This window comes from Triticum urartu, chromosome 6A (assembly GCF_056163025.1).
Source record: "Triticum urartu cultivar PI428250 chromosome 6A, HENAU_Tu73, whole genome shotgun sequence".
NCBI classification, from domain to species: Eukaryota; Viridiplantae; Streptophyta; class Magnoliopsida; order Poales; family Poaceae; genus Triticum; species Triticum urartu.
Window position 1 is genome coordinate 548,542,431 of NC_141878.1, and position 12,849 is coordinate 548,555,279.

The 12,849-nt window shown below is 43.6% G+C and overlaps 1 protein-coding gene across 5 annotated transcripts; it reads right to left on the minus strand.

Annotated features, from left to right (window-relative positions):
* Window positions 1–745: 745 nt before the first annotated feature.
* On the minus strand, window positions 746–12,244 carry LOC125514890 (DENN (AEX-3) domain-containing protein). Of its 5 annotated transcripts, none has more exons than XR_015608802.1 (21): window positions 11,925–12,242; window positions 10,642–10,956; window positions 9,489–9,680; window positions 9,296–9,379; window positions 8,318–8,377; window positions 8,088–8,132; window positions 7,821–8,020; window positions 6,679–7,242; window positions 6,237–6,363; window positions 5,959–6,156; window positions 5,735–5,824; window positions 5,034–5,096; window positions 4,777–4,851; window positions 4,628–4,678; window positions 4,125–4,202; window positions 3,732–3,866; window positions 3,531–3,638; window positions 3,194–3,259; window positions 2,829–2,946; window positions 2,321–2,458; window positions 746–1,387 (listed from the first exon to the last, which is right to left on the minus strand). XR_015608802.1 is itself a non-coding variant. In XM_048680263.2 (21 exons), exons 3-20 carry the CDS (start codon window positions 10,945–10,947, stop codon window positions 2,878–2,880), a joined length of 2,511 nt encoding a protein of 836 aa, XP_048536220.1. In that variant the 5' UTR covers window positions 10,948–10,956; window positions 11,464–11,507; window positions 11,925–12,244; the 3' UTR covers window positions 1,979–2,458; window positions 2,829–2,877. The 5 variants fall into 5 exon arrangements, 4 of the variants coding, with proteins under 4 accessions (XP_048536220.1, XP_048536219.1, XP_048536218.1 ...); XM_048680263.2 differs by lacking the exon at window positions 746–1,387 and adding an exon at window positions 11,464–11,507 and having other exon boundaries at window positions 1,979–2,458; window positions 11,925–12,244; XM_048680262.2 differs by lacking the exon at window positions 746–1,387 and having other exon boundaries at window positions 1,979–2,458; window positions 10,642–10,962; window positions 11,925–12,244.
* Between the last annotated feature and the right edge of the window lie 605 nt (window positions 12,245–12,849).

Consider the following 12,849-nt stretch of genomic DNA (forward strand, 5'->3'; position numbering starts at 1 on the left):
GCCGGCGGTCAAGGCTCAAGAAGGCCTCCTCCGCGTTGCTTTCATCGACCGAACCGGCCCATGGGGAGGGATCATGCCTGCCAGCCTCACCTCGCCTGCTACGCACACGTGAAACAGGCAACGCAACGCAACGCGTAACACGGGACACATGCATGCGCAGCACCGGGCGGCCGCTGCGAGGGAAGCGAGGCGGCAGCGGTAGTAGCATCAGGAGGCAGTCGGGCAGCGCGGCAGCGTCTTTCCAGCCTGCCTGGTCAGTACGTGCGCGTGTACCGCTGTGGCGCGGCATGGCGCCACTGGCCGGGCAGCGGCACATGCAGATGCAGCAGCCAGCGGCAGTGGGGCGGTCGGAAAGGCTGCACGCAGGCAAAGCAGGGGCGCGTCCAGGCGGCGTGACAGTACGACGAGACGACCGCCGGGTTTGAAAGCGGTGGGTGGCGACTGCCGAGCGGTACTCCCTCTGGCTGGCAGGCACATTCACTGCTACCGCCCCACGGGCAAAGCAAAGCGATGCCTTTCCTTCCTTTCCCTGCACACACACGCGCGCCTCCTGTAGCGTCCGACGCCCCCAACTTGGCAGATTTGTTCGATTCGATTCCATCGCCACTGCCCGGTGGTTCCTCGCTGATGGAACAAGAGAGACGACGCGAGGAGGCCGACCTGGCTTGGCTAGGGAACCGGGAACCAAATTATTTTTTTGAGAAAAGCCATCATGGCGATTTTTATTGATCTGGAATCACAGTTACATCATCAACTAGCACAGCACGAATAAAACCTGAAAGTTCCTGCCAAGAATGGTTCCCCTCACTAAATCTAGCCAGATTATGGGCTGCTCTATTAGCTTCCCTAGGGCAGTGTGAGAAAATTACACGTGTAAAATATCGGCATAGTAAAGTACATTCTTCATAAATGGCTGCCGCCACACCTAGAGAATTGCCGCCATTTTGCATGACTTCCACTACTTCCATACAATCACTTTCGACTAGGAGTATGTTGCATCCTACATTACCTGCAATGATCAAACCATCACGAAGTGCACACGCTTCAACGGTCGCCGGTGTATCAATGAATGACATACATGAGCTACCCCCGGCAATTGGAGCTCCTGTATAATCACGAATAATTGCCTCTGTTCGCCTTGTACCTGTTTCCTTATTAAAAGCAGCATCAACATTTAATTTCACAAATCCCTCTGATGGTTTGGTCCAGCCATGTCTGATCACTTTGGCAGTTCTGAGTTTCTTCACTCGAGCAAAGTTTAAAGCCAGCACTGAGATGGTTTGAGCTGATCTGACCGGTGCTTGCAGCGCCTCACCTCTTGTGAACTTCCTCCGTTCCCACCATGTGTACCAGGAGGCTACAGCCACAAGATCACACCTCCGTATACCTGCCATCATAGGCACATTGTTAGTGTCTAACAGTCTAGAGTGCTCCGTATCTATCTATGGGCTTTGCATCGAAAGGAGGCCAACATGGGACGGGTTCAAATCGGTCTCTCTCTGCTTCGATGTGAACCAAAGGCGGGAGCAGTGGTACGTTTAGGCTGCAGGGCTACCTGACTCGAGACACTTCTTTCTAGGCCTTTTCGCTTTGACTGGGACGTCGTAAAATGGCTCTCTCCGAACGGAGTCAATGGCGCTGTGCCAGCGACAAGAGACAGCCGGTAAGAATCTGGCCTACAGCAATAAACTCGAGTCAGTAGTAAAGGTCGCAGCAATAGTCCAACGTGCAGAACCGATACTAACTGAGGCCTGACGCGCCAGTAAATTAACTTCGCCTACAAGAGATGCGTTGGAGTTTCATCATGGCAGACCTGCAGCGTCTCGCCGTCTTCTGCCTTCAAAGCAGTTTAGGCAGACTATCGGCGTTCACATAAAACGGCGGATTCGGACAAGGACGGCATCTTACAACAGTTGAGACGGCTACAGCGTACAGAGATCTGAACAAAACCGATACATCAAACTCCAGACAGCAGTCATGATTTGATGATGAAAATACTATGTATATCACACTCCAAACTGTTTCTGTACAACACAGAACGTCACACGGCAAAATTGAGATACAGATAGTCCTTCGACATTGCATCAGTTTTAACTCTAGTTTGTGCTTAAATTACTGCAGTATATGTTTCTGGTTCTCTCTCCCCGTATACCAACTAGCTGCAGAAGTAACATTAGGATCCCACGCCCGGGGATTCTGCATTGTAGGAAGAGCAAGCCAGAAGGTTCCTCATGGGAATGACTACTGCCTACAAAGTCTTCTGCATGAAAGCAGAGCTAATTTACAACAGCCCGACGGGCATTTTCTGGTATAACATTACCTGGATCTCCTCAATACTCTACAGCTTCGCCAACAGTATATGGGTCGTCCCTTGCAGCTTCTAGTCCACTATGAGCTGCCAATGTGATCAAAGGCAGCTTCTACGACGATATGTACAGTTGAGCTCAACATTGAAAGGCTGCGATGCGAACCAATCCATCAGATGTTATTTGAAGGTACTGTTTTTAAAAGCAGACATACGACATAATTGATAAAGCTGGTAAAAGACGGTTAGCTAGAAAAGCAATAAGGATAATGGGCAATGCTAGCACAGGGAACTTTCTGTCACCTGATTGACAGCATAACATAGGATTTGTGTTTTTGGGTTACAACGAAGGTCTAGAACCAAAGCTACAGACCTAATAAAGCTATGCTCCTGTACCTAAGGGCTGAGGCAAATGCTAACAAGTTTAAAGTTATAAATGCTTGTAACTGTTGTTTTGCAAGAGGGCGAAGAAGTGATGCACAACGTTTATACAATATAAAAAGAGCCAACTTTAGTTTTTTACCTTGAAAAAATCATGTCCCTGATGACAGTCAAAACGTCAGGAGAGAGACTCAGTCCTTCTGATAAAAGGAGAGAACTAGGTCTGTATGTACCGAGAACAATTGTGTGTCCAGAAACAGCTGTCAACAAAATCGAATAAATTGCATATATTAGTCTGTGCCGCAGTATATGTCTCACTAAACACGCATATGCCTATCACATGTAAAGTGGCAAAAACGATTCTTGCAAAAGATATAAAAACTCAACCAAAAAGAGAAGACCTCTAAGTATTGCTCAACCTGAGAATCAAGACCTTGAAGCATTGTCCAAATATGGTACTCAAACTATATTGAAGGCAATGAAAATGAGAAGGTAGCAAATTAATACCTTCATAAAAGGCCTATCACGGGCTGGAAAAGAACCAATGAAGCTCTCTCTTAAAATTAAGGAAACCTGTGTAAAGACAGTCAGTAATTAGGGGTGTTTTTTATGTTAAAAAATAGACTCAAGTCAACAACAAATATTTTACAAATGTTTACAGTTGGCAACTGGTAGTTCTTTTTATGATTAAAAAAACAGACTCAGAATTAGCAACAGGTATCCTGCACTTGTATATATCTTTGCTGGTAAAATCCTGTTTAGTAACACACTGAGGACACAAGACAATTTGTTCAACAAAAAAAGGCACACAAGAATACACAGACCATGCATTTTGACAACATACCTTGTCATTGTTGGATTGCACATTGGTAATAGTGTGAGATCTTAAGTTGGAGCACAGAGAATCAAGGTGGGATCTAAGAACTGCCAAGAAACCTTTGGCTGCTTCCACCTGTATGCTCAGAAATTTAGAATGATGTCAGAAGTGAAAATCCACTGGATACAGAAAATGCTTATACTTCAGCACAGAAAAACTATAACAAACCTGGGCATCTGTGCATTCATAGACAGGGCGCTTCCTAGCGAGATAACTTTCACCCACAAGTCTTGAATGATACGGCCGCAACGCAGAAAGCAATTCTTTCTGTTGTGGAAGTTGCGGTACTGAAGCAGACTTAATCTACATTCAGCATGATTTCGTCCATCAGTAATAGCTTGTCGCATTATTTACATCATCAACCATGATACTACAGCATTAGATGCTTTAAAAAATTATACTACAAGCTAAACTGATGATGTACAAGTCTCCAAATCAGCAAATTTGTAAAAAGGAAATAGGAAAGCACTACGCAGGCAATACACAGTACTGGACAGAATTTGTCTCCAGAAAGTAACAAAATATCACAGGTAAATAGAAGGTAAGACACTTTGCAGGCACCTGATTCTTGTTGGCATCAATTATCACAGCATTTGCTAGCCTGGATTGCAGATCAGGTGTTTTGTTCTGCACACCAACCTAAAATGACAATAATTGTTAGTCGTGGACCAGAAAGCTCGTGGACCAGAAAGCTCAAATTAACTCAACAAAAATTTATTTCAAATACATGGTGATCGATGTGCCAAATTGCAACCAAATGGACCAATATGTACATATTTGGTGTTCACCCAATGTGAGATATGTATCTCTCCTTCAATCCCATCCCCCAAAAGTATCCCCTTCTCATCCCTCCCTGGCTACAGGCTTGCTGGATAGGCAGAACAGATCCCATCACTTCAGACAGGCGGTAAATTTAGCCCAATTTTCTTGCCTTTCTGTAGGGACTGGGCCTAACTGCCTTCCATCAGCCTTAGTGTGAAGACTAAAAACATATCTCTACCGTTTCTCCACAATTTTCTCTACTTTAATCAAACCAAAATATGCCAATAAGCTTGGGAACTCACAATGTATGGAACAGGCGCGTCCAGAAAATCCAGCATGTCATTTGGCAAAACCTGTATTAAATGATGCAGACATCACAAGAGGTAAGCATGAATACATTGCCTAGCCATCAAGTTCAGATCTGAGCACTCAGAGGAACAAATGTAAGTACCGGTATGAGTAGACTCTGCCACTGATATGGCCGTATTAGAGGTATTATGGATAAAACTGAAGCTGAAAGCATTCCCTGGTCATCAAAACAATATTCTTTATTAAATAACAACTCATGTATGATTGTTCTATTTGCCATAACAGAAAATTGTTAGCTAACACACAGATCAAGAAAATGATCAGATTAACTGGTGTGCAATATCAACACAAAAGGTGTGAATAAGAATGTCAAAACATGTGTGAAGGTTGGAACAATACCAAATTAGAACAGACAATAACAATCTGTTTCTCCAGGAGCGCGGCGGCAAACAGCGTAATTACCTGTCAATAAAATTAATTCCAAGTTGGTAACTACAGGTAAAATTAAGTGCTCACAAGCAATTTATAGACAATCAGTTTGGTGCTCAGACAAATCAAACTAGAGCCCAAGAATGTAGAATGACACATCAATCAATCATTACAGTAAAAAAAGGCATAAAAATTTACTCCAATGGAAGTGTAGCAGTACAGTGTAACAAAAGTGATGCCAAGGATCAAGAAAGGAATGCATTAAAGTGGATAACACACTACATGCACTAAAGCAACCAATTAAAATTCCATGTTGCCCTCTTTCAAGAACAAAAGGGATTCTTCACTAACAAGGTAACATCATATACTTAAAGAGTAAAACTAACAGATGATGCAGTTTAAAAAAAACTGACAATTTGGTTGTGAACTGTTTATAAATCCATTGAAAGATGTGCACATCAAACATGCAAACCAGACACTTGCAAATATTTGTGACTACAGGTTCAAAATTATAATAAGAAACAATTAAACTCTTGGCAGGGGGCTCTCACATTTTGTATGTTTGGATGTGAGTTTTCCAACGACAGTCTCAAGCAAATAGCATGATAGAAGAAATAACTAGGTTCCGCAAAGGAAACATTTCATCTCGGGAATAAATAAGGGATACTTACATGTTCCAACCTGAGGCATCCACATATTGTTGCAACAGCCCATGTGGATAAAGCAGTCGATTCCTCTTCAGCGAAGAGTGCATTACGCATCTGAAATAGGAATAGATATGTCACGTGCATATTATTGTTCTTATATTTATGATATTAAATATAAAAGACGTGAACGTTACACCAAAGTAGGTCAGCGCTAAATGCATAATGTGGCACTGCATCCCGTAAATTACCTCAGCCACCTCTAAGCTTGTATCACGTGACCGAAGATCAATAGTCGACCCGGCAAGATGAAGAGCAGTTTCACCTGGCCGATGAAACTTCAATGAGTGCAGGTGCTCCAACGGATGAAAATTAAGTGATGAACCCCTGACAGGACACTGCAACTGGTAGTACTGACAGACAACTTGTAGAGATCCATACTTTTTGGCCTGGAGAAAACATCAAGTTACTCAACAAATTCACAGAGAGGAGCTGAGCAAAATATTGCATAATTTCATGCATACAGAACCTTAGCCCATCGCAATATACTGTTGTGCCCGACTACGTCTCCATGACCAATGGAAGATGGCTCCTCCAAGTCCAAGTCGGGGGTATCATTTCTCAAATTTATGCTTTCAGAAGGAGAGTCTTGGGAACTGCAGAAAATGGTGATGACTGTTTTACTATTTTAATCAGGGACTGATGCACACGTAAAATATAGTTTGCAAACAAGCGTGCTTCGCATTCATAACGTGTCAACAGTTAATAACAGACATGACAAGAGAATCTGAGGTAAGAAAATAATAACTGAGAGCAGCACAACAGTTCCCACCAACCTGTATTGGTTATCTAGCTATAATGTTAAAAGTGTTCACAGCAACATTAGGGGTCAAGACTAGGCCGATTGTGTGTTGAGGAAAATAGCAGGCTGTGCTAGAAGCTAATTGATTTGGAGGATACCATAACCATACCTTGGTGATGATTCAGATCCTTCACTAAGGCGAGACCGTATAAGCGGCAAGATAGTATCATTGACAAAGATATCAAGTTCTCCATCAATCACATCTTCATGTGAAAGAACATGAGAATTTTCCTTGGTATCAGATTCATTCGGAATGATGGGTAAGGAATCCGGCTCATCAAGCTTAACTCCAGATACACCAGTCGCTGTATCTTCTGAAACAGAATTGTCAGACTCTTCTGCGGTATAACACTGAGTAGCTGTTCCTGTTACAAGAACATTTTGTTCTTCTTTGACAGGAGAACCACTTTCCTGTTGGACTTCTAGGGAGATGAAGTCCAGTTGGTTCTCCCTACACTCAGAATTGCTGTCCGTGTCAGAGAGCTGCTTTGGAGAAACTTCCACGCTTGGTTCAAAGGATTTTTCTACTGTTGTACAACCAAAATACAGTTCTTGTCCTACGCTTTCGGAGCCTTCACAGATATCACCATCCTCACATTCCTCTTCAGGCGATAATGAGGTTAGCATGCTAACACCATCCGTGAGCCATTCAAGTCGTTCTTCCATAAGAATACTGCATAAGAAACACGGCAGACACTTATGGAGAGGCAAATGCAAAGGGTAGACCATCAATGCTCAATGTGTGATAGCATCAAAGACACCCGTGCAAGAATGTTTGACAAAGACTCAAGACAAATCAAACCAAAAGCTTCCAGAATGTAACATTAATACCTTATTCGTACAATGCAAAATTTATGTACTGTAACTAGAGGACAGCAAAGTGCTGTGCAAAATATGGAGCAGATATACTAGTTGCAGGGTTGAAACTATACTGATAGATCCAAAAATAGAAAATGAATCTGTAAGGTCATCAATGCAACATAAAGCTCAGACATAAGGATATTGGAAAATTATATGAATGAATAACTTGCAAACATAATTTCTAGAAGAAAAAATAGAAGAATTTTGCAAATTCATTACAGATTAAGTAGAAAAAATAGAAGAATTTTGTAAATTCATTACATATTGAGTAGGTTTCCATTTCTACCACCTCAAAAAGATTGACAAACCAAAAGACTCGAACTGAAGAGAAATTCAGATATTACAAATACAGTAAGATAACCGGAGATAATGGAGAGCACTGTACGCTACCTCTGCAGCACCCCAAAATGCAGTTCAAAGAATGGCAGCCTAGACAGGATGCAATAACACCGTGGCGTGGTTACTACATAACGACTCCGGCGTGGAAATACAGGTTTCTCATTCGTGAGCATCGAAACTAGCTTTGAGGGTCTTTGTACAATCTCTTCCACCAATACACAGCATCCATATAATGTAGGATCATCAGCAACCTGCAAACTCTCAATGTCAGAGCCCCAGTACAGTGAAACGGTGTAAGAGAGAAAGATGTAAATATACCTGTAAACGGAAGACGAAAGATTGATTGCTTTCTTTTAGATGTTCCTGAAAAAGACAATATAAAAAGTAAGATTCACATCAAAACCTCAAATAGACTAGATTAAAAAGAAAACATGTAAGATGTTACAACTGCAAATCTTGCGGCATAGTCTGCAATGTGGTTGGAGGAGAAACTTCACGACTACAGACATATTATAAGAATAAAACACGAACTGAGCTGAGAAAGTCACCTGCCCTAGGAGAATTTCGTTCAGCTCGCTGAATGATGGAGTCCGTTCAACAGCATTAACCTATTACAAATGTAAATATAGGTAAATTATTTGGTAAGAAGTGTTTCTATGCTCTTCTTATAAGCTCTGCACAAGTATTGAGGAAACACCAACAACATGAAGCTAATTCGGGCATGAAATTAGGATTATGGACCATACTCAGCCACAAAATTTAGCAGTTACAGATTTGCCAGACAGAAAGTAAATTCTATCTGAGATTTCCAAGATCTTTTGTACGAGGGACAACACTATATTAGTCGATTGGAGCATACAGAAAAAGAAGGGGTGGGTATCAGTGTGTATGGCGAGGGCAATGGACATACTGAAACTTGATAGCCGCCAGATGACTATTTCTAGTTTCACTGTTTTTATCGACTAAATTTCCTGGTACTGCTTGTTCTGATTGAATATTTACTTGGCATGTCACTGTATGTCGAAAACAGTCAAAATGACCACCTAGTCCATAGCCCATAGGAGTGTGTCTACTCCAGCCCTATATTTCAGACCTGTCTAACTGACACCCCAGGCTTTTCTCTAATGGACCCCCTGAGGAGATTTTTATCACGCTATTGCACTATTTCATACGTGGTGGATGTAGACAACTAGGCTGGTGACTCAGCAGGGGCCGGACATGCTAGTGCCAACTAATATATTTTTTACTTTGTCTTCTTCTCTCTCGACGTCTCCTCACTCTGTTTCCTACACATGGGCATTGCCAATTTTTTTTATTGTATTATAATTGGAAATGTAACCCAGGTGGCAAGTTACAGTATTATGAACTGAACCAGACATAACAATATGTCAACCCAGTAAACAAGATATAACCTATACAGGAAGCACCATAAAACTTGGTAAAATTGAAGTTTAATGTATAATCGTTGCAAACGTTTATTATACAGAAATGCAAAGTATCAGGGTTATGTAGTTCGAATGGCAGACCTGTGCACCTCCAGGAAGGCAGAACGAGACGATATCCTTGTACTTAAGCGGAAGAGACCTCTCAGGGGGGTACGCAAAAAGGACCTTAAGGACAAGACAAAATATCCTGAGGTTCAGACACATGAAGAAAGGCAGCAATAGGACCTCCATTTTATAAGAACATGCAACAACAATAGATGATGTGAGTGATAACCTGAGGTTCCAAATTTGATACAGCATGAACTTGGTGGTGGTTGTTGCCAAATATATGTCTTGATTTCTTTGCATCATCATCATTTCTCCCTAGAGCAATGTTTTCTAGCTCATGGATATCTGCCTGAGGAGGAAGCCCAACAATCACTATGCTCTCAAAAAGATGTGATGGTTCTTTGATGCACCTATTACCCTGTTCCAACCAAAAAAAAAGAACTTGAGGCACTATGCTCTTCGACATTTGCCAAAATTACCAGTCCTACTAGTTCCAAAATGATAGGCCATTTCAGCAAGAAGCAGTCGGTCAAATAGAAGCAACAGCCTACATTACATACCTATCTATTGCACTTAAATCAGATTTCAGTAGAACCCCAAAGGCAAAAAAAATTGTGTATGCAGGCGTAATAAATACTTATACACTTCTGTAGAAGGTACTTGGGGGTATGCAGCCCAAATTCAAGGTTTCCAAATGAACAAAGGTTATTTCTCCTTGATATCAAAAATATGAGACTGCTTCACACTATGACTAACATGAATATCCGAACAGCAGAATAGCCCTTGCAGCTCAGAAGTCAAATACCCAAACCTATAACCCAAGCATAACAAAGTTTTTCATGAGTTCTGAGTAATTTAGCAATAATTGATCAATCACTACTTGATAGGCTCCTAACCAAAAGATTCCAATTAAGAGCTATCAGTGACAGGACTCCACTTGTATCAAACATGGAGTATAATTTTCTCTGACAATGACCCTTCAAAGCAACATTGCATGAATGTAGACATTAGAGCAATACAGATAATAAAACAAATGGCATTGTGTCATGTGACCACACATAGACTATGTCCTACATAGAATAGTAGTGGAAGAAAATCAAGTAGATATAATTTGTAGCATGAACTGCAACACGAGTTTTATGCTTGAACAATAGCTGCAAACAAAGACACTTTGAGTCACTGCAACTACAGAAATTAGCATGGTTTTGTTGAACTTATACCGAGTAGTTTGAAAAGGCAAGTATCACAGCAATCATTAACATTACAGCTCTGACTAAGCACCTTAATTAATCAGCGTAGTATATCCCACATTCCCACACCACGTAGAGCACAATAGATAGACATGAATTGAACATAGGTAGTGACATAGGAGTACATACCAATGACTTCTGCTGGAACCTCGACCACTGCCGCTTGTGTGTCGTGAGAACTTCCGGGTTGTATGGTCCAGACACTTCGGGTGAATTTGAAAACCCTTTCATTATCTTCGAGAATTGCTGCTGCAGCTTCTGCATTGGGCTGCCACTCTCTTCCCCAGACGAATAGACGACAGACGGCCGTGTTGGTTGCACGGTGGCAGCTGAAGCAGCGGCAATAAATGCTCTCGCAACCTCTTCGGTTGTTTGCATCAGGTGCGACGTGTTGAACTTGACCCCTTCAGACCCATCATTCTTGTTATCCACCATCCTAAATGCCTGTTACTTGTGCAAGCAAGGACATATTCATTTCAGCACTGTGATCGAGAACACGAAGACAAGCCATATAAGCATCAGGAAGTAAGAATTAGTACATCACAGGAGCACTTACAAATTAAAATCCCATCTGATTAAGCTGTTTTTTTATAACTGAGTATTTGGCTATGTATATTTATTCTGTACATCTTTCACGCTCAAATAGGAGCTGAATAACATAAAACTTGCCCACATTTAATTCCAATTTACCCAGTTGTAGCATGTACCCAACAAGTAAACCATGTCGTCAATCAGCTTTGAATCACCTAGATTCAACTGGACTGGACCTTATCAGCCATCACCCACAGAAAGCAGCTAAATTGGTGACAGCTCCCTGGTACGGGACAACAAATTCAGCTTGCATCTCACTCCAATATCCAGCCAGAAAGCCACCTAATAACTAACTGTGCGTACTTTTTCCGGTAGTATCAAAGCCGTAGCCAAAAGCGCCCCACCGAGTTGGCCACGCACCTTTTCCGCTAGTATCCATCAGTAAGAAGAGCATGTGGCGGAATCTAAGAAAAGCAACACCGGATCAAAACAAACCCACATACATAATCCGACGCTGCTATTATTGATTCCTTGGACTCTGCTATCGATTTCTCTACCTACGAAGTAAAGAGTAAAAAACTAAATCGAGTGTGCAATCGTTTGGCCTGGACCGGAATTGCAGAGACCAACCACTCGATCTCGGAGTTTGACCCGGGGGTCGCCCACCAGAATCGCCGTTTGACTGCTGCCCCGAACCCCCCGCCCGCCGCGCAGGCAGGGGGAAGCAATCGCGGCGCGGAAACCGCGCGCCCCGGAGTTCAGACCGCCCCTAGAAATCGACGGCGGGGGCGCCGCCCGTCGAAGAAACGCCCGGGAAGATCCGCGGGAAAAAAAAGCAGAGAGAACTGCTAGGGGGCGAGAAACCCGTCGAGCGGGCTCACCTGGGCGGGGATGCTTTTCCGGCTCGCTGATCCCCCTCCTCCGCTGCTGCTCCGTGCGCCGCCGCCGCCGGACGAATGGGTGGACGGTCCGATGGTCTTCTCCCTCCCCCTCTCGCCTGCCTTCCTTTTCCGTGTTTGTGCGGGCTAATGAATGAACGCACGCACGCACGCGGGGCTTGGATCCGCCGGATTAACGCACGGTAGGCGACTCGTTACGAGCCAGGGAAGCAGTTTTAAGTGGCGTGATTTGGTTTTTGGTGTGGGGTTTGGGCAGGGGATTTGGAAAGCGGGCGGGTTTGTCGTGGGCGGCTCCGACTCTTCTCTTCTCCTCTCCTCTCGCTGCTCGGCTCAGGACTGCTGCCTGGGGCGCCACCACCTCTCGCTGCGCGTGGGCCCGGGCAGCGGCGGGTTGACCCCGGGCCGGTCTGGCGCTCTGGCTGGCCTCGGGTGTGCCGTGCGCCGCTCGCGGCCACGTCCCGCGCACGGCTGGCGCGTGGACAGCTCTGGGCGGAGCCAGCGCTGCACACGGCTCTTTCTTTTTCTGTTTTTTTTTGTCAAGTTTTCTTTTTTCTTTTTTTGACATCATTTGCCAACGTCTGATAGTTGTGTGTAGTCGGCAGCAGGCTGGCGGGAACGCGGGAGATTTCCCTGCTTTGATGGAGCACCATCATCATATTCTAAAAATAATAGTGTGATTATTTCTAGTAGTAGTATACTTTTTCTGTATGCAAATAATACTGCTGCTGGTTAGGAGGCGTCCAGCAACGCTTGGCGTTCGCGACCAGCTTTCCTGTCAGCCGAGATTTTCTACGGCGATAATGCTGGATGATGCGATGCGAGTCGTTATCTGTCCCATTCCTACAAAGCATCGATCACACCCTGTGTGTGTTTTGGACTGTGGATGGCTACGTTGTGGATAAGCACG